This window comes from Helicoverpa zea, chromosome 8 (assembly GCF_022581195.2).
Source record: "Helicoverpa zea isolate HzStark_Cry1AcR chromosome 8, ilHelZeax1.1, whole genome shotgun sequence".
Classification (NCBI taxonomy): Eukaryota; Metazoa; Arthropoda; class Insecta; order Lepidoptera; family Noctuidae; genus Helicoverpa; species Helicoverpa zea.
In genome coordinates this window covers 10,499,529-10,523,949 of record NC_061459.1, presented here as the reverse complement: position 1 = coordinate 10,523,949, position 24,421 = coordinate 10,499,529, and the positions used below count along the sequence as shown (strand labels likewise).

Sequence of the window (24,421 nt, the reverse complement as noted above, 5' to 3'; positions counted from 1 at the left end):
TTCCACAGGACCCAACCATACAACAGGTTCCACAGGACCCAACCATACAACAGGTTCCACAGGACCCAACCATACAACAGGTTCCACAGGACCCAACCATACAACAGCTTCCACAAGACCAAGCCATACAACAGGATTCGCAGGACCCAACCATACGACAGGTTTCACAGGACCAAGCCATACAACAAGTTCCACAGGGCCCACCCATAGAACAGGTCCCAATAGACCCACGCTTAAAACAATTTCCAGAAATCCTATCCGAACTAAGGTTCACAGAGGATATGCTACTCCAGCCAACATGGACCAGTCATAAGCTTGAACATCGATATGGCGATCATGATACACAACTTAATCAAGATTTACAAAAAGCACAGTATACAATAATCTCACAGGATTTACAAAATACAGAATATACAATAAGCGCACAAGATGAACAGAATTCCCTACGCAAACTGAACAAAATTAATCGTATGAACAAAATATTAGCCCAGCGATCAGGTCATAGACTCATTTAGTCAGCAAATACCTAAATCTATTTATTAGACAAGTGAAGTTTTAGAAGTGACAATAACTAATCTTTAGATTACCAATTATATAGTCATTTGTTGACCCGATTTCACTATACTAACTGATCTAGGTCCTATAAGATTACGGGCGTGAACTGGGATATGCTGATAAATAGGTAACGTAATATAATAATAAAAAAAAAACTATTATCATTTTGACTTTCTTTTCATGTCATAAAACCTGCAACACTTGCCACTCATGTAATTTCTATTGTAGGGACTGGTATAAAGTGGAACAATGAGGAAGGTTACCTACAGTGTATTGTTTGAACTCTGATAAAGGACAGAGTACCTACTAAAATATGTAGGATAGTGGATCGGATAGTGTTACTTCCGATAAGTAATGATGCAAACAGTATCATAACCTGAATTATCTTAACTTTTCAGGTAAGTATAGCGATATAAGAAAAGTCATTGGAATTTGTAAGGAATGTCTCAAGGCTCTACGGGACCTATGTATATTCATTGATCAGAACTAACATTAAGTTTAACGAGAACCATACCAAATGCATTTAGTCTGCAGAATCGTTTAAAAGTTAAAGACATCTACTAAAAATCCCGCTAAGTGAGCTCACAAAAAAAGTTTTTGGGAACCTTCATGTTTTTTTTTTAGAGTATTGCTGTTTTCGATCAGATTAACTTAACCATAACAAATTCAACAATTGCAAATTAAAAGTATTACATTCAATTCAATTATAACAACATTCAATTGAATTGGTTTGTGAGTAATCACTATGTATGTATATTATGTACGATTAAAAAAGCTAATGTACAGATTAACAGTACATGATTGTAAATTCTAATGTTCATATAAAAGAAAGGTGGTTTCGTCTATTCTGATTTACTAATTGTAGTTTTCCGTGGGTTGTAGTGCAATGGAATTTCGCATAAAATGTTTACTTTTCATAGTCCTGTCGGTATCTCCGCTCCTGACGGCAGCACGCAGTACACAAGTCTATAAGTTTGGTAATCCAAATTTACCTGGAACTGTCCTAGTGGCTCATACGAAGGGAACAATGTCACATTTTGATCACACAAAGCGTATCCAACTTTATGTAAGTAAAGTCAATATGTATTATTCTGCGTCTTATTTTTCGTATATTTTAACCGCTGGCTCGATAACTGATCTAGGCTTATCCCAACAATGTTGGGGTCGACTTGCGGTCAACTGGATGCGGCTGAGTGCCAGATGACAAGACGGTCACCAATCCACGGAACGACTTCAGAGTTCACAGTCACGAGATCTTGAACGTGCTATCCTATTTGATCACAAATCAAGGAATTCTATAATGATCAATTAGTCTATATTAAAATTGTTCATTCATTTAATGACAATTAATTTTGGTATTTCAGAATTAACTTAAGCACAATCAGCCCTGTTTGATTAAGAACATTAGTCCCTTTTCTAAAATAAATTAAATAACGTGTCTTCAGTGTCAATTAGTGATACCTTATTCTGGATTAACAGAAGTGCAAACCCGTTTTCATTAACCTGTAAACTTATTAATTTCAGGTGCCACGATGTTATATGCCGACCTACGTTCAAGTGGAGGTAACGAATTATCTCGCCTCTCCAGATGTGCAGTACAACTCTAGGACTCGCTCAGTGACTATCCATTACAAAACGTGGCAAAGCAGTAAGTCGTCGTATAATATACTAGTGCAAGGTGCATTGGTAGTTGGCTGCGGCGTCCAGAAACCCAGGGACGTATGGATGAAACATAGAAGAGATGGCTCTGATAGTAATGAAAATAACACGGATAAGAAATGAAGACATAAGTAACAAATAAAGGTCTATTGGCTAAAATGGTTTTATTTCAACACTCTATTAACAAGATTTTCAGTGAGCTCTCCCTACCTACTGCAGATCATCTTCAGAATTGTCTCCTCGTAATATGATGAACAAAATATTATCTATACTTATAATAAATCTGTAGAGAGGTCAATTCTGTACATTGAATATATTTCCAAAAAAACTATCAGGGGGTGATTAGTAATCGATACTGACGCCAAAAATGCAATCAGTAAAATTTTTGTCTGTCTGTCTGTCTGTATGTTCGTTATAGAAACAAAAACTACTCGACGGATTTTAACGAAACTTGGCACAATTATTCTTCATACTCCTGGGCAGGTTATAGGATACTTTTCATCACGTTGCAACAAATAGGAGCAGAGCAGTGAAGGGAAATGTTTGGAAAAAGGGCAAAGTTTCTCCATTTTTTAAGCTTCCATCGCGTGTGCAGCCTTAATAGTTAAAGCTACACAGAAACCATGTATGATGGAAATGTTCTCCTTAAAATTATGTAAAAAACATTCCATGACAGCATATGTCTACCTTTTATGGTTGACTCACAATAACACGTGTAACTCTCGATAGCTAAGTAGTTCGGAGCTTATTATATTTGTCTACTATTACGTTTCTAACACTCTTACTCCCACTAAATAAAAAAGGTTTACATTATTACCTATTCAATAAAAAATAATCATATAAATCGGTTAAGAAAAACCAAAGTTGTACATGATTTACGGTAATAAGCCATTGCGCGTGAATATCATGCTATAAGGATCATTCTTGTGTAACGGTCGCCGCGCTCGACACGGCTCGCGGCGCGGTGGTTGCGCGAACTTCATACAATATTTGGCTGTTGATGCGATTGGTGCGAATAGACGTTCAGAGTGTTCAACCTTATTGTCCGACAATAATTGATATTAACAAACCTTGCAGCGCGACTTTAAATAATATAATTTATTTTTACTTTCTTTTGTGTTTATTTTATAAAAAAATAGGTAAGAATTGTTATTTTGGTAGTGTTTAAATATTCGTTCAATTACAATAATAAAATAGTTTTTTTTTTTAAGTGATGTTGTAGTAGGTATCTACACATATATTTAGAATTGGATTTGCTGGTGTTTAGTATTTCCTCTCTTTACACAAAGTCCGAATTTAACGCGGACGAAGTCGCTGGCAGAAGCTAGTTGGGAATAAACCAATTTTCTTCTATATCTAAGGTGTTCTGGTTTTACCACGGTTTTACATTGAACTTGATGCTTACAAAATGGAGCAGGATAAAAGGAAGAATGAATTCATTTACACGCAATCGAAAAGTGAAACTTGTAAACATTTGTGGGTTTAATAGCTTTATTTATATACATATAAATGAAAGTTATATTTGAAGCATGATCTCGCACTTGCCCCATCCAGACATATTGAGATAATTTTCCTGGCAAAAAACTAGGTTTAAGAATTTTAGTAAAGTATACAATTATTGTAGACTCACTTTCATTTATACCTTTTCTTTTACCATTTTTTTTTTTCAAGTCAGAAACGAAAAATTGTAGTACATATTGTATCAAACCTTCTTTCTTCTATTATTTCAAGCAGTAGGTAGAGGAACCAAAAAGGTACGTGTCTATTGAAGATCAAGTAAAAGTGAAATGACAACATCTTTCAAAAGTGGAGATTGGGAGACCTACGATTTTAATTAAATTTCTTAAGTGAATTAAAACATGTTTAGTTGACTGTATTTAACGTACAGAAAATTTGCCTCTTCTGTACGTATACTGAGAAAATTCGTATTCTAAATTAAGCATTTCGGTAAAACACATTTGATTAGTTTTAGTAGGTACCTACGATCAACAGTAAGTTTAAATGGTTTTATATTACTTTGTTACTTCATATTTACTTACTCATATTTCATACTTATTTACTTCATATTTCTAGTTAGCAGACCCGAAAGCCTTGAACAATGCATCCTTTACGCGAACGAAATTGCGACAAATTATTGGAGAACCCACTCCTGCGCACTCCGCCGCCAGAGCCTGAGAAACCGAGGCCACCGCGCGTGCGCAAACCACGACAATTCAAACTTGTAACGTCCTTTTATTTACATTATATTTTCCTCATATATATCTTTATGATAAGAATATTATAATAGCTGTCTCGCAGTGTCACCCGCGTCCTGGGGGAACTTTTTCCCTTCCCTGTACAAAATATACTAGACATGTTACTTGGGGATAGTCTCTAGCTTTTACACAGTGAAAGAATTTTCAAAATGGGCTCCAAAACTATAGGATCCTTATCCTTACAAACAAACAAAAAAATATTTCCCATTATTATATTAGTTAAGATATTACATATGTACCTATCAAAGTATTATGTATTGCAATATTGCATAGAGATTAACTTTGTTACATTTTAACTTGTTATAATTTTTTTCCAGCCACCAAAATTTGACTTAGTACCGAAGGAATTTTATTCATGCTGGTGCAACCATCTAAAAGAGGTACACGCATTCAATAACAGTATAGATTAGTGGTGTAAATAAAGAAATAAATAAATTTTTCGAAGCACACATTTGTGTCGCTATAAAACTGGTGAACAGCTAATCTTCAAAGTAATTGTATGAACTTGAAGTATCTTGTAGTCTTAGTCAACTTACTTGTACAAGCAACCTGTACAAGTCAAATCTTATCACTTAAAGCAAACACTACTTAAAGCTACCGTGAAAACGAATAGTATTTATTTCATATGGGCTGAAATTCTGAATAAGAAATTTCCGATAATTCTTATTTTTCAGAACTCATAGGTACTATAACTTAATTTTAACTTAATTTTAAATGAAACTCAGTAAACTAACTTTCTAAATATTATTATAATGTAGTTACAAATGGCGAAACACAAAGTGGACGACAGCCCACCGGAGTTGTTCCCGGAGCTGTACCTGAAGCCCAGGAGACTGGACTTCTACGCACTCCAGCTCGAGGATACCATGAACGTGAACAAGGAACTGCTCAAGAGAATCAATCTTATACAACGAACCGGAGTATTAAATCGATAATATGTAGATGGAATGAAAACTTTTTGATTTTTATTCTATTTTTTAATATCTGCCTCATCTTGGTCCTTCTTGAGTTTTATGAGTTATATTTTTCCAGGGTTACGTGGACTGCTGGATGCCCGAACCGAGCAATCAATACAATAAGCTACTCTGCAAGCAACGGCAACGAGATCTGAACGAAATACAGAAGGCCAACTTTTACTTCTATTCTAGACTTCTTATTGCTGTTAGTTGTCCATTTAGTGAGGTCGTCTTAAAGCAGTTTCTGATCCTACATATTATTCAACTCTAATTTCTAATTGCATTTTCGACAGAGGTCTGAGCAACTTCTTACTAAAGAATTGGATGCAGCATGGAAGGATACAAGACATAAACTTATTTTGGGCGCATCGTGAGTACCATGTCAGCTCTCTATGTCCTTGAAAACGTTTTCATCATGCATATATTGTTCACGTATCTTTTTCCAGGTTGCCATTTATCTTGTTCAAAACGGGCAGAATAGATCGTGATATGAAAGATCCTGCGATGGATAAACCACCAAACGTTGTTAGACCTAGGTAAAAATGTTATCATGAAAACTTTTAGAAAAAAAAAAACAATAACAAAAAACTGCATGAATATTAAGCTGAAAAAAAAATAATTTTGAATGTGACTCCTTATTATTTTAGGGTATCTTTGGATATCTGGGTTCGCGGTGGATCGAAGATCGGGAAAGTACAAATCGAGCTCTTTACGGATATAGTGCCGCAAACTTGCCAATTGTTCTTGAACCTCGTCAAGGGAGATGGAGCGGGGCATGCTTACAGCGGCACCAGATTCTTTAGGTTTGTAAACTTGAATACCATGTACAAGCGATGGAACCATATAGAAGAGATTTTATTTGTAGACTAGCTTTCGCCCGTGGTTCCACCCGCGCAACTATCCTATGTCCTTCTGCCGGGTCTAACCTACCTTCCCTCTAACTTTAAGCTTAATCGGTCCAGCCTTCAAGTGATTGACGTAACGTGGTTCATTTTTATACATATATGTAGTGCAAGTTCTTAAGAATGCTTCAGGGTTTTGAAAAATTATGTATAATCTTAAACAAGATTATTATGTGTATAGGATAGTTCCTGATCTGTACTGCCGCGGCGGTGACGTCACTAAAGACAATGGCTTCGGCTTGTATGTACCGAACTCTGAAGGCGAGGCCGGCATACCGATGGGAGCTGAGGGTTTCACTTTGAATCATACAGTACCAGGTTACACACACTTTTGAATTACTTTACTTATAAGAATATAACGAGCCAGCTATCCAGTTGGCCAAAATACGAACTAAAGTGTGTCAGTAATTCAGGTCATTATCACCAGAGGACCACTACGATATATCAATGAAGTATTTGTTTATAAATTCAAAAATATTATTTAAAGTTGGCACGTCATCCAATTTCGCGCCACAAAAGCAATAGATCTCTAAGCGACATTAAAATATAAAACCTTAATTCTATGCCTACAGGTGTATTATCCATGGCTGTTACTGGCGATGATGAGGTCACTGGACAGTTCAACATTATATTCAAGCCGTTGCCACAGTTTGATAAGAAACACGTCGTATTCGGCAGAGTAAGTATTGCTTTAACAAAGAAGGTTGCATTACAAGTTGTTTCGTTTTGGTTGGCTATACAGTTCAGGACCTTACTTCATGCGCATTATTACCTATGCTGCACGTTAGACCCAGAAATTCATGACATCACAAAAAAAAAACACTATAACGACATTCGATGAAATTAATCTATAGACATGCACTGTAAACAGCTTGTAAGCACCTTCTTGCTAATTAATCATCGAATAACCGTTGAGTATCAGAATATCCATATTTGGCCCATCATAGATTAGCCCCAAACTCTAGAAAAATATCAGTTCAAAAATTTAATAAGCACTTTAACACTAGATTATAGCTGGGCCAGCCCCTACTTTGGAACGTATCAGCGCGCTAGGGCTGCCCCTCGGCACCACGACCTCAGACTGCATCATTCGCTCGTGCGGTTGGTACACCCGCAGTGGACTGTACCGGGAGGGCAGCCCTAACACTATCAAGTTCCCGCCAAGACGGAAGCCGAAGAAATGAACAAAATACACACTTATATAATGCTTTCTGATTATGTTTATTTTTTATTTATACTGTTTTTTATGACGAATTTTATCTTTTTTTATGTTTAAAATATTCTCAAATCTGATAATTTTTTTATTTACTACCTACTCATTTATTTTTCGTGAAACTTGAATTTTTTTAAGACTAATGTAAAAGCTCAAAGCAAAACAAAAGTTAATACTGCAATCAAATTTTTATTGCAAAAAAATATTATATTTTTTTATAAATAAATAGAAAAGTCTGAAGGCACACGACACAAACAAATCACAGTACACATTCATAATCGTACAATTAATACTCGATTTACTTTACAAGTCAACTGATGTCACCATTTTGTTGTCATCATTCGATTTTCACGAACAACCCGCATGATAATATTAGAGCCAGCAACTGTAAAAGAAAATATTCATACTTTATTCAAATGGCCATCACTCTATTTTGGTAAAAAATCACGTTCGCAACGTAATGGAATGCAAAACATTTGTAAGATTTCATTAGAATTGTGACATTAATCTCTAATCGCAAAACAACGGATTATTATTATTGAATCCGCGGTTAGATTTGCATTGATTAAATTGCATATGGCACATCAGTGATGAAGTTTCTACAGAGAAAATTTGCAAGGTATTTTTTTCTCGCTCCTGCCTATTATACTATCTCTTTCATTTTGTGCGTGACGTCACTGGCATGTCTTTTGTTTATAAGTCGCTCTCTTTCTTATAATTACTCCGTCTCTTTCATTTTGTGCATGACGTCACAGGCATGTCTTTTGTTTATCTGTCGCTCTCTTTCTTATTATACCTCTGTCGCGTTCATTTTGTGTATGACGTAACTGGCATGACATTTGTTTATAATATGTCGCTCTCTTTCTTATTATTACTCCGTCTCTTTCATTTAGTGCATGACGTCACAGGCATGTCATTTGTTTATTATACGTCGCTCTCTTTCTTACTATACCTCTGTCTCGTTAATTTTGTACGTGACGTCACTGGCATGTCTTTTGTTTATCTGTCGCTCTCTTTCTTATAACTTTGTCTCGTTCATTTTGTGCGTGACGTCACTGGCATGTCTTTTGTTTATTATATGTCGCTCTCTTTCTTATTATTACTCCGTCTCTTTCATTTTGTGCATGACGTCACTGGCATGTCTTTTGTTTATCTGTCGCTCTCTTATTATTACTCCGTCTCTTTCATTTGCTGCATGACGTCACAGGCATGTCATTTGTTTATTATACGTCGCTCTCTTTCTTACTATACCTCTGTCTCATTCATTTTGTACGTGACGTCACTGGCATGTCTTTTGTTTATATGTCACTCTCTTTCTTATTATTACTCTGTCTCTTTCATTTTGTGCATGACGTCACTGGCGTGTCATTTGTTTATTATATGTCGCTCTCTTTCTTACTATACTTCTGTCTCGTTCATTTTGTGTGTGACGTCACTGGCATGTCTTTTATTTATCTGTTCCTCTCTTTCTTATTACTACTCTGGCTCTTTCATGTCTGTGGCGGCAATACCAAATTAATTCAAACATGCAAACTTTTTTTTTGTTTTATTAGATTTAATTATGAAGGCTACGTAGCACGCTATGTAGCATTAGTTATTTAATAAATCAATAAGGTAGAGAGAGTAAGATTCTAGTGCTAATTTCGATATGCCGTTTACAGTACCTCCTCTACTACTTCTTTCTAGCTACTTCGAGCCATACCATCATATTTTATCTACGTGAAAATTGTCAAAATACTATCGACATCGGATCGGCCGTACTTGTAGTATAGTTAAGAATTTAAAATAATTACCATTATCAAAGCAATAATGAGGGCGGCTGAGCCAACGTAGACGGCGTCTTCCCGCAAGAAGTCTGTCACCTTAGTGAGACAGCCCTCCACGTACATAGTTGTGGGGTTTGGTGACGCCTTGCAATCCATTCTCTGGAACATTTGTGAAGCACACATTAAGGAAAATGGTGAAGTATTTACCTAGTCGTATTAGGTACTCATTGGTATTTAATCTCTTTATTTTTTTTTTGGGGCAATCCCCACCAAAATTTCTATTGAAACGAGAATTTATCAGGCAGAAAATATTTCTTAGTTCAAAGAAAAACTAACCTTCCCCGGATAAACTTCTCTACAGCAGCTCTCAGGCACATTATCGTTCCAATCCTTATAGCCCTTGACTCCGCAGCACTGCAGATACGTCTGAGTATCATCCCAGGACTTGGTGTACTCGTGGCGGACCCCGTAGTAAGGGATGGCAGCATACAACTCCCGGTCTAAGGTCGACATCACCTTCTCTCGGAAGACGAATTGGAGGATCCCGCCAACCAGCATGACCACGAAGATTATGAAGACTAGGATGTAGTACTGGAATGTTTTAAAAAAATAATGTTAATAATTAGGGTACAGGAGGACGTAGGTATATAAGTCATTTTGGGTTATAGTTAAGTATATAGTGTCTTGCCTTGGATGGACAATGGAATGATTAACTCGTTGCGAATATCACTGCTATTAGATACCCAATCACAAAGATGACTGCATCTCAACTTACACAATTTATAATTTAAATAATACTAAGACTAAAGTTTATTACCAGTCTCGTTAAAGCCCATATTAAAAGGCATTAAACAAGGTAAAATTGAAGTAACGACAATATTCATGTCCATATTGCCATAGTATTTGTAGCCACAAAAGCAGTCCCACAATTCACATACCGTAAGCAGCATACATTTGACCTCCTTAGCGGCTCCGCAGCAGCCCAACAGCGAGAGCAGCATGAGAGCGGCTCCCATGGCAACCACCACAACAACCGACGCTATGAACATGTTGTTGCTCATCAATGTGCTGGAAAACGACCGGGAAGTCCATACCCACAGGCCTACTGCTAGCGCGATTGCGCCGCCGATCTGGAATTTGGAATTGCATGTGTTAGTTTGGAAAAAAATAACAGTACAAAATTAACTGAAATCGTAATTTTAATATCCAATTAAACTATTTAAGAAGCCTTATTGGTCCATCACCATAGCTCAAAAGGAAAGATACTACAAACTACTTATCAACCACCACAATTTTATAACAAGCAAAGAGTTTTTATTCCTGACAGATTAAGCGTACTGGCCGATTTTGGTGAAAAAAAATATGGATGCCATAAGATGAAAATTAAAAAGTTAATGAAAACAAAATTTTATGGCATCTCTGAATCTTTCATGAATCTTTTGAAGTAAAATGGCCAGTGATTGTGTCTTATGTTTGACAGTTACACTAAAGAGGTTCTACCTCAATTAAAAAAGCTTGTGAACTGTTAATAAAGAAATAGTTATTCCTAGATTTATGTTTGCTATTTAAGTGCATTTCAAATGTTCGCATGTTAAACAAACTACCAGTTGTACTTGATTGATGTAATTGGCATCCGCGGATAATAAAGGTCTCTGCACACAGCGGGCGCGGCGCGACGGGACGCGGCGTGGCGGGGCGGCGACGCGGCGCTGGCGCGACGGGATCGGTCACACTGCGGGCGCGATCACGTCCCGCCCCGCCTGTATTCGTGTGCGTTGTATACGTGACTTGTATTCCCGCTCGGCGCGACGGCGGCGTGGCGCGACAGTTACCGTCGCGCCGAGCGGGACGGCTCTGTGTGACGTCGTCCGTAATATCTAGTACATTACAACTGCTCAGCGTCGCGTCGCCGTCCCGTCCCGTCGCGCCCCGCCCGCTGTGTGCAGCGACCATAACACGATAAAAGGTCATTCAAGCACTTGCATAGGTATGGCAATGATGACATACGCGCAACGGATGCATAGATCCTGTCTGACACAAAAGATGACGGATGTTAAGTAAATGTCAGTTACTTGATGAAAACAATGTATTTAAGAAGTAAAACAACGACCGAATCTCTTCATCTCATTCACGAATAAATAAATGATTACAGTTGGCATCATACCAGATCCAAGTTTTACATAAAAAACCGGCCAAGTGCGAGTCGGACTCGTGCACGAAGGGTTCCGTAAATTACAGTTAAATCAACCTATCTCAAAAACTATAAGAGATACTTTGATCAAACCAAAAATCGTTGAAAGAGTTAATTAGCATGCATCACCTCTATTTTGTTTTAGAATTTTATACCCCGTAGTTATAAAAATAGAGGGGGGGGGACATACTTTTTACGACTTTGAGAGCTGATATCTCAAAAACCGTTCACTTTAAGAAAAATGTTTTTTAGAAAACTTTATATCATTTTAAAAGACCTTTCCATTGATACCCCACACGGGTATGTACATCGAAAAAAAAAATTTCATCCCTCAGTTACATGTATGGGGGGCCCCACCCCCAATTCTTTTTTTTACTATTTAGTGTCATATTTTTGTAGCGGTTCATACAACACATATTCCCATCAAATTTCATCACTGTAGTACTTATAGTTTCCGAGTAAATCGGCTGTGACAGACGGACAGACGGACAGACGGACATGACGAAACTATAAGGGTTCCGTTTTTGCCATTTTGGCTACGGAACCCTAAAAAAAATGATGTTCAATTAAGTTTTAGACCTCTTGCGTTATTAGATATTAGGTACTTATGTTATCAAATTATCTCTCTTGTCTACCCCTGAATAAAAAATGTACCAACAGGAACTACAAAAGTGCTGCGGGTTGTTCGAAAGAGATACCGCGGCCCTGGTACATAAAAGGCCCACGACGGAACACGACGGTTTTTAGTCAGTAACTAACCCTAGCTGCTAACCCACAGCGGGAGGGGTCATTTGATGATTTTTGACGTCGTTAAAAAAAAAAAGTTGAACTTGTAAAAACATTCAGTTTTTATATTGAGAATTCAACAATTTTGTTCACTGGTAATTAAGTATGCAGGTGGATATCCACCTAAATTAAGATAGAATCTAAATTACTCAATAGCTGTTATTGTCTTAATGCGTTCGTCTTGAAATATTGCTCCGTTTCATTAACAGGATGTTCAAAGCCATTTGATGTGGAAAGGAGTGATCTTCAGATAAACATCTAATGGTGTTTGTTACAAGGTAAAAACCTTATTTCTAATTAGCTAGTTCTCCTATCCGAGTGAACCTGTTTATAATTATGAGAGCCTGCCTTCGTTCAATACCTACATAATATCTCTTATTTAGCCGTACATTAGCTCGCAAACAAACGAACTCGTCTGAGATCATATTACTATAGAAAATAATGTCATGCATAGTTACAATTTGATAACGGAAATAATATTTTAAAATGCCATAAACTGTAGTTTATTGTAGTGATACTTACAAAGGTGAAAATATTGATGCATATTAATGAGAACTTCATGCATCTCCCGCAACTGTCCATCGCTCCTCCCATGCCCATGGCGATTCTGAGGATATTTAAAAACAAAATAAGATCATTAAGCCTTTTTTATTTGGTCCCACGACAATTCTTTACACAGAAATTCCCCCAAACAAAAGCTGACCCATTTTTTCTTCCCACTGCAGGTGCATTAGATAATGTCATTATAATAACAGGTGGCTACGATCATGCTATATGTTTGACCCTATTTTAATTCCCACGGTTTGAATGATACATAGCCTGCAGGTAAGTGTGTCTTTTTATGTTCCTTGTCCTGGATTGGGAATTCGGTAGATTATTCTTATTAAGGCATGCAATATTTAACTGGATGTCCAATTTCTTTGTATAAGGGTGATTTCTAAGTCAGCATACTCAAAACCGATTACAAGGGGTGTTGGTACCCATGACGTTTATACCTGTGCATAACTCCTAAACCTCGATAGGTCATGGTCTTTTAATAATTATTGAAGACAATTGACAGTGTCTAAGGTTAAGCCGTCTAATCCCAGGTGCATAGAACATCGAAGCACACGTCATAATTATGTGTAGATTTATACTTACAACCTTGAGTACTAAACAGTGAAAGTTGATTACAATATATCCAGCTGTTTGTAAGCCATTCACGTAGGAACATACATAGTATGGCACGCTTTGGTATCTCTTAATGAGAGTAAAAGTGCAGGTGCACGGTGGTCTAAGTCTAAATAAACATGACATTTTAATTTGAACACGTATACTCAATACTGAAAGAACCCACTGTGTTTTCTAAGTTGCTCCTCTACCACGCTACCACGAATACTTTCAAATTAAAGAATAGCTACGTGAAGTTAATGATAACACCCTATCTCTTACCTATTAGGACCAAAAAACCGTCGGTAGATCAGATTGATCTAATTTAGGAATAATTAGGTAGGAGTTATGTTAGGAGCTCGTATTCAGTTCTCAGATTCAAGGGATACATGAATCTTTATTATGACAAAGAATTGTATTTACTTGAGATATTTGAAACCGGCGGTATATTGGTGGATCTTATGACTTGACACGCCATAGAACTGAACTAGGTACATACAGAAAGCGGATCCTAGTAGGTAACAAATATTTAGACCCACGCGTAATTAGATCAAGTAAGTCCGTGGTCAATAATGAACATACACTCGTGTAGGTTATTAATTACTGTAGGTAAGTTTTTATCATCTTATAGGTAACCAACTCGAATCAGTTTGACAAATGTTAAATGTCTAAAAACATATCAATGCTTGCAGTCTAATTGCATTACTTACAAGGATTATAATTAATCTAACCGCAGTACAAAAACTTGAATCAAAATAATAAAACCTTAGTACCTGCTGAGAATAAATTACAATTAATTAATCTTGTTGTACCATTGCTTGTACTTATGTCACTAGGATCTTGTCGACATTGCACATTGCTAGGTGATCTGGTAAGCCATGATACGACTGATTAAACGATTGAATAAATACTCCTTCCTTACCTCCAATAAGTTGATTTCTTTTTTCTCCTCAACTTTAAATAACTGATACTATTTTTAATGTTGCTCATTGTTAACTTGTTGTTTCATAAGGTTCGATGACATATTGATCTACAATAATTGTAGCTACCCGCTTTTCTAAATTCTCAAGTGTTATCGATATTGTGTCACATGGTTTGTAAAAACAAATGTGAAGTGAAAGATTGTTTACTCTCTCGCCAAATATCATTCAAGATTTTAATTTTATGCGCCACAGGTATCAAATCGGGAAGAACGTTTAAATAAGTTGCCAGTTAATAAGCGTTCGTACGTATGCTTTAGATAAGGAAAATGAAATGATTTTACCTAATTAGCAATATGTTTACTGAGTATTTGCTCATAAAGCAAGCTAAGGTAGACCTTAGTGCTCAGTAGGTACTAAGGGTTAGGTACCTCAGCTTAGTTTAACTTCAATTTCACAGCCTACAATGTACTACCTATGACCTAAATCTTAATGTTGTTGACTGTTGTAATGTATTTCTATGTATGTCATGTGTGCATGATGTATTACGAGCACTTGCAAAGAGGAGTTACGCGGGCTGCACAGACGCAAGCGCTCAAGGTGATACCCCGGATACCACAAGGTCCATCTAAGCCGTTCTCTCAAAGATGTTTATTAGTGAAAGTGTAATTGTATGACGCTCCATTAAAACAAGCACGTAAAACAATAACATAGGAAGCGGCCAAAACGTGCGAACACCAATTCGGATTTAAAAACTACCGATTGATGTCAACATCAACATAATATTATGCTTAGCGTCGTTGCGTTTACTTACATTTTATCACGAAATCCGATACAGTGTTGAAGAGAACCGTTAGACGGAACAGTTTCACTTTACCATCACTATCGTTACTCACTACAGTTATCACGTTAATTTGAACAGTTCATTCACAAATGTTTGTTGTAGAAGGCGACAAGTGCGTCGTGGCCGGTCGGACAGACTCGACTGGTTTGTTGATTCAAGCGGGCGACGCCCCACCAAGCTGTAGGCTGTAGGAAGAATGGGCCAGCCTTCGAAGGGTCCTATAACGTGTTTATGTGGTCGCAACTAGGTCAGGTATAGCGTGTAATGCAGCTATTATTTACAAAGGAAAGATTAAATGATTACGGTAAACGCATTCAAATGGAATTTTATTTTCTACAAAACAAACTTGGATAGGGTCAAATACTTACAATTTCTGGCGTAACGCATTTGAAATAACTGAATTATTAAAGCACGTTGTATAAGAACGTGTGCATTGCTACATAAATTAATTAAATACCTAGTTGTGTTACTAAGTTAGTGTCAATTTACTAGATTTGTATGTAATACTTGAGTCTACTTGGTAAATACTTTATGTACCTATGTAGAAACTGGTCAAATACATGCGTTTCTTGTTGACAGGTATATCAGCGGCTCACAAAGCTACACAAATGTAGCTTTGTGAGCCGCTGTCGCAGCTAAGTACCTACCTATGTGTTCCAGGTTCGATTCCAACACATATCACAATCGTATGGGCCTAAATTTACTCTGTAGTTAAGCGTAAGTTTTTGCCTCTAGAAATAATGAGAATCCAAAATATCTTTGAGGTGTAGTTATTATGTCATGGGAAGAAAAGGCTCTTGTTTTTTCGAAATGTTGACAAATGGCAAAAGATAGGAAATTATTTATGAAGCAATATGTTGTATGATGTGTGCTTTTGATATAAAATTGTAAATGTTTTTATTATTTAGATTAATGGTGATATTGACTAAGAATTTTTGGAGTACTGAATATAACAAAACACAGTCGAAACCTCTTACAATTTTTTACCCAATTTTATGCCACTAGGACATGCCAAGCCTATTGAGCTAAGTCCAAAGACCCTCCTTTACGCTCCCCCTCGACGTTTCTCTATGAATAAATAAAACAACAGTATGTCACGGTTTCTTTTATTAGCTTTTTGTTAATAAACGTTCACCTCAACTCAACATAATTATAAACTGGTGGTACAAATGTAATCAACGCGGTTTTACATCAATATGAGCATTCCTGCGTCTACTACCAACTAAGATGTCATTGAGCTTTGGTTTACATTAAATTATATTCTGACATTGCAATCAGATTAGTAAAATAATTTTTAGATTAAAAACTCAAGATAATATACGACCCGCGCGCGATCAAGCATAGATGCTATGAACAAAACCTGGTTTGAAATTGGTTAATTCTACTTAATTGTTAAAGTTATAAACATCTAAAAGATAGGAACATAAGGCCGTTCGTAAAGATTACAGTATTTAGGCAGACCACGTCAGATATCACTGATTCTACGTGGATAAATCTTTATATTGTTATAACTTCAGCGAGTATTAGATGATCTTTATCTACACTTACTAAAAACTATATAATATGACCAAAAATACCCGTCTTACACAATCTTTGAATAAGTCTAAACAAAACTTATGGCGTACAAGTCTCAAGTGTTGCATCCCGATCGCGCGGAGGTCGTCATGTGAAACTATGCAGCAAATAGACAATCCAGTGCTTGGAACTTGTGAAATATAACATGATACCGAAGTCGATACAATACCCGCGCGGATTCCTCTCACGGTATTGGTCCTATTTGATTTCACAATATACTCTCACCTGCTACTGGCTCCCATTCATCTATCGCTAATGAGTTAGAAAACATCGTTATAAAATAAGTAGCAAGTGCGAATTATTAGTGATCGCGTATAAATCAATATAAAAAAGAAACTATAAATACATCTCATTTTGTGTTAACTTAATATAAACATGAAGCAGTAAACGGTAGGTGATTTCGTAGGTACAATTATTTATATCTATTTAGACACGGATATAAAATAAAACAAATACATTTCAAACAATATTTTAACTGAAATCATAATATATTACATATTTTGCGCTAAAAATACAACAAAATACACTTATACAAGCAACTCGCTACTGCTGTTGGTTACATACGGACTGACAATAAATTAACGCATGAGAGTTACATCTGTTTAACATTATATTACCTATATTTAAACATTTAAGAACGCTTTAATTATACCTAGATACACAACACGACCTGCGTAGCTTCTCATAAAAAATAATTGACAATGATAAAAATATACAGGCTGTATATTTTATACCAAGGAAATGTAATCAGGACTTTTTTGGACCGAAAACAATCAAAAGATACTTTAATCGGGCGTCCTAACATTAACTGACTGACTATACGTGTACAAAAAGCAGTTCAATGTATAGAAGCTCAATTAAGGCACTGTTTTTGGCCCAGAATAACATATACAGACTCCTTCATCAAAATCTCTATAATAAAAACATACACCTTGTATAAGAAAAACGTTAACACAATAAATACATTTTCAATCATTGCCTAATAGAAATAAAATATAAATAATAATATTTTTTCCTAATACATATTTTTTTGTCCTAGAAAAAGAAAAAAAGGAAATGAGGCATAATACTCTTTAAAGTTCGCACTCGCCAACATGTTCCGGAGTCTTATCTTGTATCATAGAAATGAAAACAAGCATCATATTTATATTGACTGTTGATTCACATAGATAGACTAACTGACGTAATCACGCATTACGTAATTCATTTTATGACTATCATTTTGGTCTATTACATTTATTTATAGCTTCGTGAATTTCTATATTATTTATAGTCATAAAAATCACTGGCGATTCATTTCTGGAACACATTAAACGAATTTTTGATATAATAACAACTGAAAAAGTGATAAACTTGTCTATGTTTTTTTGTTTATTTAGTAACTGGTTTTAGCAATTTATAATTGTTTAACCAGTCTTAGAGAGACGAAACGAAAACAAATATTTGAAAAGAAGACAACAAATAAATGCGACAAATTACAAATCTATACTTGTATATCCAAACACATGTTGAAATCCTTTGTACACAAATATTACAAGTATGAAACAAGAAGCTACGCAGCGGCGCGTGAGCCCTTTCATTTCCCTTTATACATTAAGTGAAGAAAGTTGAAAACTCACAAACGTCCGCGTGTCATACGGAACTGTATATGAACATTTAACACGTACTTATTATTATTATACATACTTCACAAGGAGGTACTTTAAAATGTTGACTGAAAGGTTCTCCAAGTCCCATCCAACACCCGCTAACTATCGGCCCAGAATGTTATCCTGAGCAATCGCATATATTCATTCAACTATGGATATCTTCATCGGAACGATAATTATGAGATCCGGATCGAACTGGGGGAAATAGCAGCCCATGTGTGGGCATTCTGTAGAATTACATTACCAAACGCATCGATCGCAAAGATATTCAACTTCATTCACTCATCCCGAACTATAAATGTAGTTTAACCAACGCGGGTCACTCGAGATAGGCTGCACTCACACTTATCAATATCGATTCGCATGCAATTCACATATCACTAGTATGCTATCGCATAAAGCGTGAAAAATGTACTGGTTGCGTTACATTTGCTTTTGTGCTTCAATAAAATAGTAGAGCTATGTGCAGCAGCCAAATTAGATGTTAGCAGACAAAAAATATATTTCAGTCTTCTCAGTTAGTTTGTGAAGAAAGTTTTAGCAAATCGATGCAATGAGAAAGCTTCGGTATAAGCTCGTCTATGTACAAAAGCAAATAGATAGTGACAAATGCGGTTTTAGCCTCAGTACTACCAGAAAGGTTATTCGCAATGGCTTCTTCTTGAATCGGATGCGTCTGAAATCGTGCGACGAAACTAATATGGCGTCAAGCGTGATAGCGACATGGAAAACATTGACTTAGTGGAGAACCACTATGCCGCGTTGACTTGACAGAACGGCTTTATGATATCGACAGACTCCACGTACTAAATAGACATTTCCGTGCCTTGCGACTGATGCCAGCCTTATGCAGTTTGGCCTATGTGGATGTACACGATTGGTGCGTCAAGTCAGCATATGAATATATGTATTTTATACGGAGCCATAAGAGATATGCAACATACATGTGCGATCGTCGGTTGTTTAGCCTCACATCTGTGAGGCTACGCCGCAAGACACTAAAATGAATCAATCTAAGAAAATAAATAATTTTAAAAGCATATTTTATCATCCACATAGTCATTGCAAGTACGCATAATAGGTAAGTCTGTCGACACCTAAGCCCGCTGTACAGAAAATCTCAACTCATAAAACGTTCGTCGCAAACGACTGTAAAGTTCTACAAATGGTCAGAATGAATGCGTACCGAGAATCCAATTGATGTGTGTGCTTGTCCGTGTTATGTCTGAGCGGGCGGGGCGAGTGGGGCGCGGGGTGGGGCGCGGGGTGGGGCGCGGGGTGGGGCGCGGGGTGGGGCGCGGGGTGGGGCGCGGGTCAGCTGGCGGGGCGCGGGCCGGCGCGGGGCGGCCCCGCGCGGCACTAGGGCCGGCGCGCCGCGAACACGCCGCGCTGCGCCAGGTACGCCGCGCTGTCCGCGGGGGACCCTGCCACAACCAGATACACTTTCTCAAAGTCTCAAACATTCTCACACACAGTCTCACACATTCTCAAAGTCCAACGGTCCACGAGACCCTTAACGGGAGTATACTTTGGCGTGACAAAAAATGCAGGTTCACAATACGCCCAGTACTTAGCACATAAGTGGGGGTCCATGAAACTTGAGACTGACAAAACGCCACCGATACGACCGAGATGAAACGACTTGCGATCGTCACGCGGTTCTGAGTTTTTCTAAGTAGAAAATAATACTTAGGTCTTATTAGAATCTTACAAAATTGCACTCGCTTCGCTCGCACTTTCAATTTATGGATATGGATCTTTTAAATTATTCTATCATAATAAAACCGCGCTTGCTATGCCGGTGCTAGGAGATAGACTCATAATACACCGTTGATTTCGAAAGTGGTTCATGAAAAAAATAAGTTTGAGAACCTCTGCTGAACCCTTTGCAATCTCTACACAATTTACACGAAACTTAAACTGATAAGCGTTAATATTGTGTTATATCGGGTGTATCGTACCTAATCACATTCAATTCTATCACATATAGGACTTTTTGATATTCTATGACGAATAAAAAAAAAACCTAATGCATTCAGTGGTTTAGCCACAGGAGTCATTTCTCGTTTTCATAATTTACAACATCATGTGTAGAGACAAAGTTAGGAGTATCAAATGTTTTGACCAGTTGACAGCTGTCAGTTTTCAAGGGAGAATTTCCGTTGTTTGAGACTGACTCTATTGTGTTCTAATTATCTTTATTCTAATTATCGCACATTCTTATTGTATTTACGTATTTTATTTTATTTTCTTTGTGCTAATCGACATTATATTAACCAGTATATAACGTATTTTATTTAATGAGATTAGGTACGACACACCTGATATAGTGCTTAAAACCTGTTTTATATGAAAATAGGAAATAAAGAAATACTGCATTCATAATTCACACTTTTATTAAACAAAGCCTACGCCTACGCACCTTGATTGGGGAAGGGCAGGCAATTCGTCTTGAGAATCTCCTCGTGGTTGCCGTACGCACAGAACTTCACTACTACTGTGTTGGCCGATATGCCTGTGATCTCGGCTTCGTAGAACTGAAACATCAATATTTTACAGTTAGCAAACGTTTTTAATTAACTTGGTTACAAGGCACTTATATTGTTTGAGTATGCACTGGAATAGTATAATTTGAATAAAAAATATAACATTATTTAAAATGACAAATATTATATATTAAAAGAATGTGCTCACATTATTGTCCTCCCAGTACAGCGCCAGGCAGCGGTCGCCAACCTTCCAGTTGATGTCAGCGACGCCAAGCATTGCGCGCGCCTGCTCATTGACGGCGGCATTCTGGAAGCCCAACAGCGAGTTGGCGAGGAACGGCGCCGTCCGCACGCCCGCGAACTCACTACGCGCGTAGCCGAACTGGCGGCCCGCGTAGCCGCCGGCGTTGCCTACGTAGCCCGCGCCGCTATACATGGGGTTCTGACGAGGTTCTACGTAGCCATTGGGCTGCCGACTACGCGCGTAGCCCTGTTCCGGGTACTTCTGCAGTTCAGCACCCCGTCTGAACGGCGGGATGTCCGCCATACTTTGTGCTGCTAGGTACGCTTGCTTCGCGTACACTTGTTCTAGAGGCGGGTAGTTCCGCGGCTGCTGTAATTCTTCCACAGCCCGCTGACTAGCCAACAAGTTCAGGTTAGCTGTAGCGTCCACTAAACTCTCCATAGCACTAGCTGCATTACGATAATTTTGTTGCTGTTGCTGGTGATGTTGTTGCTGTTGTTGTTGCTGCTGCTGTTGTTGGTGTTGCTGCTGTTGTTGTTGTTGTTGTTGTTGTTGTTGTTGCTGCTGCTGCATTTTATTCTCATTATTATAATTTCTGTCGCTTCTCATATTCTTATCATTATAATGGCTCTGTGGCGGCGGAGGCAGAGTTTGATATGAATTGTTATAATGCATATTCATGTTATTCATGCTGTTGGCCTGGAATTGATTCTGGTTCTGGTGTTGATGTTGAAACTGCATCTGTTGTTTGTTTTTCTCCTCTAACTTCCTCTGGAATCGCGGCGGTTTTTCACTCTGCGCCTGGTATTTTCTATCGTCTCTATGTGAATGATTATCGTGAGAATAATGTCCCCTACCATCAGATCTTTGTCGGTTGGCACCGTCGTACCTTGACCCTTGATTGCGATTGTTATTTCGGCCCCCACTATTCCTGTCCCTATAATTGAAATTATTTCTATCACCTCTATCCTCTTGTGAGGAGCTGTTCTGGCGATTGCTCTTATCCTTATCAGGTACATTGGGCAGTTTATCTTCTAGGAAATCAAATAAGGACACCTTTCCTGATGGTTTCACTTGTATGTCCTCATCATTCAAGTCCTTATTCCGGCCTTTTCGTTTAGGTGGTTCAGGCTCCTTCTGTTGCTTTTCTTTACTCCTACTTTCTGAGTTATCTCTCTTCTGTAAAATCTTAAGAGCCCTGTCAACATTATTCTTGGTGTATTTAAGAGCATTTTCAGCCTGTTCTTCTGAAAATCCTGCATCTACTATCTTTTGGACATTTGCATCCAATAAAGGTTTAGTTCCTCCGCCAAAGACCTAAAAAATTATAAGATTATAATAAGTAACTGCAAAGTATTGTTGTGACACAGTACCTACATAAAAAATTGAATACAATTGAAATTTTTGCTGTGTGAGATTAAAGTTACCTTCTTAACACCAGAAGACAGTTTCTGTGCTTCGGCAATGGCGCCTTTCCTCTGAGCTTCAAACTCTGCATTGTCCTGCTTGGCAGCTTCCGACAAACTCTTGAACTGCTTGTCTAGTGTGAGAGCTTCCAGTCTCTGTCCAAATGGAATCCATGGAGGAGGTCCACCGTCCACTCCTATACCCCCTGAAATGTTCAAGTATTTGGTATATTTTCTATTATTTCAGAAATATTTAACAGTGAGACAATATAATTTTGGTACATCTTCTATCTTCTATTATTCCAGAAATATCAAACAGTTGGACAGGATCATTTTCAATACGATTCCAATACATTTCTGTTTTGAGGTTAAATGAATAGCACCTATTGATCATACAGATGTTAAACATAGTGAAATGACAAAAATTGTTGCACTTTAAGCAGATAATAAAATATTAAGGTTAATGGCAACTAATTAAACAAACTTATTGCAAGGATTGAAACGACTACAACTAGCAAATAAAATTGATAGATTTCATACAATATACAAAGTTTTTTAAACATACTGTTACATAGTTGTCACTGGCAATATTATCAAAAAACTATTTTAAATGGGTACATTGGGAATAAAATCAAAAGAATAAACTCACCTCTAGTATGCTTGGCAAGACTCCTGTTTAGTTCCCACTTTTCTATCATATGAGTAACTTTTCCCCCCAAAACAGATATAACATCTGGCACCAACCACACCACACCATGGCACACTTCGAGCCCTTCATTGCTTAGCAACACCTTTGTGCCCGGTGGAGTATTAATACTTAAACTGGATATAGGACTCGTTTCTAGGCCTGTACATGTTGTTTTACCGTCATGCAACGTTAACTTAAGCATTCGAGGAGCAGATGTGGATTCCTCATTTGCCTTCGGAGCTGATACATTCCTAATCTTCTGTATTTGCAGTATCACTGGCTTCTCTAACTTAGACGGCTCTTTAGTAAAGTCTTCAGGAAGCGCTGCGTCTCCAATATCTCTTAAATCATACTGGAAAACAATAAGAATTGAAAATGAATACAGGCAGAACCAATTGAGCAGTAGACCTTGACAATAATAAAATGCAACTGCATTCGTCACTTACATCTAATGCTTTCTTCGTAATAATATCTATATCTTCTATTTGACCATTTTCACTAACAATATCAACACCTTCTTCACTTAGATGCCTGAAAAAATCGGATTTTAGTTTGACTGTGAACATTTGAAATTTCTCCATTGAAAAGTCGTCTGTTGCAAAAATATAATTACCAGCCAAGTTCAATTAAATTTTCCCTGAGTGACATGTTTTCATTTGTGGTTAAATTAACATGACTTCAAGAAAAATAATTAAAAATAAAACTAGGAGACATACGGCACCACCATCAATGAAATGACAGCCACGGTAATGTGTACAACAGATTATATCAATCGTTACGCATTTTAACGTAATCTATTACAAATAAGATAACCTTGATAGCAATGTAAATTCAAAGCCATATTTTAAATTATTTTATTTTTTCAATTTCAATGTATTAGATCTTTGTAAAATAATTAACCGAGTTATGAGAAAGAAAGGTGTCTGTGGAGATCAAAGGGGGAGGCCTATGTTCAGCAGTGGACGTCCTATGGCTGAGATGATGATGATGATGATGATGATGATGAGAAAGAATCTGCTTCAACTGGTCTTGACTCTTGGGCGATAAGATATCGAACTTGCTGCACTGCCCTATATCGTAGAATGGATGAACCTTCTGCCATTATCTCTGGTGAAGGAAAGGAACTTTCTCGTTTTTCAATTCGTGTTCAAAACCATTTTGAAGATTCTGTTTC

The 24,421-nt window shown here is 37.3% G+C and overlaps 3 protein-coding genes across 3 annotated transcripts; 1 reads left to right on the top strand and 2 right to left on the bottom strand.

Moving 5' to 3' along the window:
• Positions 1–4,312: 4,312 nt before the first annotated feature.
• On the top strand, positions 4,313–7,608 carry LOC124632760. Its single transcript, XM_047167718.1, has 10 exons — positions 4,313–4,435; positions 4,787–4,849; positions 5,228–5,389; positions 5,502–5,630; positions 5,719–5,795; positions 5,872–5,961; positions 6,073–6,228; positions 6,509–6,645; positions 6,900–7,006; positions 7,335–7,608. Exons 1-10 carry the CDS (start codon positions 4,313–4,315, stop codon positions 7,509–7,511), a joined length of 1,221 nt encoding a protein of 406 aa, XP_047023674.1. The 3' UTR covers positions 7,512–7,608.
• A 101-nt stretch (positions 7,609–7,709) lies between these two features.
• On the bottom strand, positions 7,710–15,422 carry LOC124632761 (tetraspanin-9-like). The gene is made up of 6 exons (XM_047167720.1): positions 15,167–15,422; positions 12,806–12,890; positions 10,245–10,436; positions 9,643–9,897; positions 9,334–9,465; positions 7,710–7,925 (listed from the first exon to the last, which is right to left on the bottom strand). The coding sequence occupies exons 2-6, from the start codon at positions 12,881–12,883 to the stop codon at positions 7,878–7,880; spliced, it is 705 nt and encodes a 234-aa protein (XP_047023676.1). The 5' UTR covers positions 12,884–12,890; positions 15,167–15,422; the 3' UTR covers positions 7,710–7,877.
• Positions 15,423–19,701: 4,279 nt separating this feature from the next.
• Positions 19,702–23,994, bottom strand: LOC124632339 (tudor domain-containing protein 3-like). Its single transcript, XM_047167138.1, has 7 exons — positions 23,861–23,994; positions 23,694–23,778; positions 23,209–23,599; positions 22,581–22,765; positions 21,115–22,470; positions 20,843–20,957; positions 19,702–19,844 (listed from the first exon to the last, which is right to left on the bottom strand). Exons 1-7 carry the CDS (start codon positions 23,893–23,895, stop codon positions 19,780–19,782), a joined length of 2,232 nt encoding a protein of 743 aa, XP_047023094.1. The 5' UTR covers positions 23,896–23,994; the 3' UTR covers positions 19,702–19,779.
• Between the last annotated feature and the right edge of the window lie 427 nt (positions 23,995–24,421).

Coding starts and splice junctions, on each gene's coding strand:
- LOC124632760 (XM_047167718.1), top strand. CDS start 4,313: ATGCATCCTTTACGCGAACGAAATTGCGACAAATTATTGGAGAACCCA. Junction 5,796..5,871: donor AAACTTATTTTGGGCGCATC/GTGAGTACCATG, acceptor ATCTTTTTCCAG/GTTGCCATTTATCTTGTTCA. Junction 7,007..7,334: donor AACACGTCGTATTCGGCAGA/GTAAGTATTGCT, acceptor CTTTAACACTAG/ATTATAGCTGGGCCAGCCCC.
- LOC124632339 (XM_047167138.1), bottom strand. CDS start 23,895: ATGTCACTCAGGGAAAATTTAATTGAACTTGGCTG. Junction 23,779..23,860: donor AATTTAATTGAACTTGGCTG/GTAATTATATTT, acceptor CGATTTTTTCAG/GCATCTAAGTGAAGAAGGTG. Junction 19,845..20,842: donor CCTGCCCTTCCCCAATCAAG/GTGCGTAGGCGT, acceptor TGGTTGTGGCAG/GGTCCCCCGCGGACAGCGCG.
- LOC124632761 (XM_047167720.1), bottom strand. CDS start 12,883: ATGGGCATGGGAGGAGCGATGGACAGTTGCGGGAGATGCATGAAGTTC. Junction 9,898..10,244: donor TCAAATGTATGCTGCTTACG/GTATGTGAATTG, acceptor AAAACATTCCAG/TACTACATCCTAGTCTTCAT. Junction 7,926..9,333: donor TCATTATTGCTTTGATAATG/GTAATTATTTTA, acceptor TTTCTTTTACAG/TTGCTGGCTCTAATATTATC.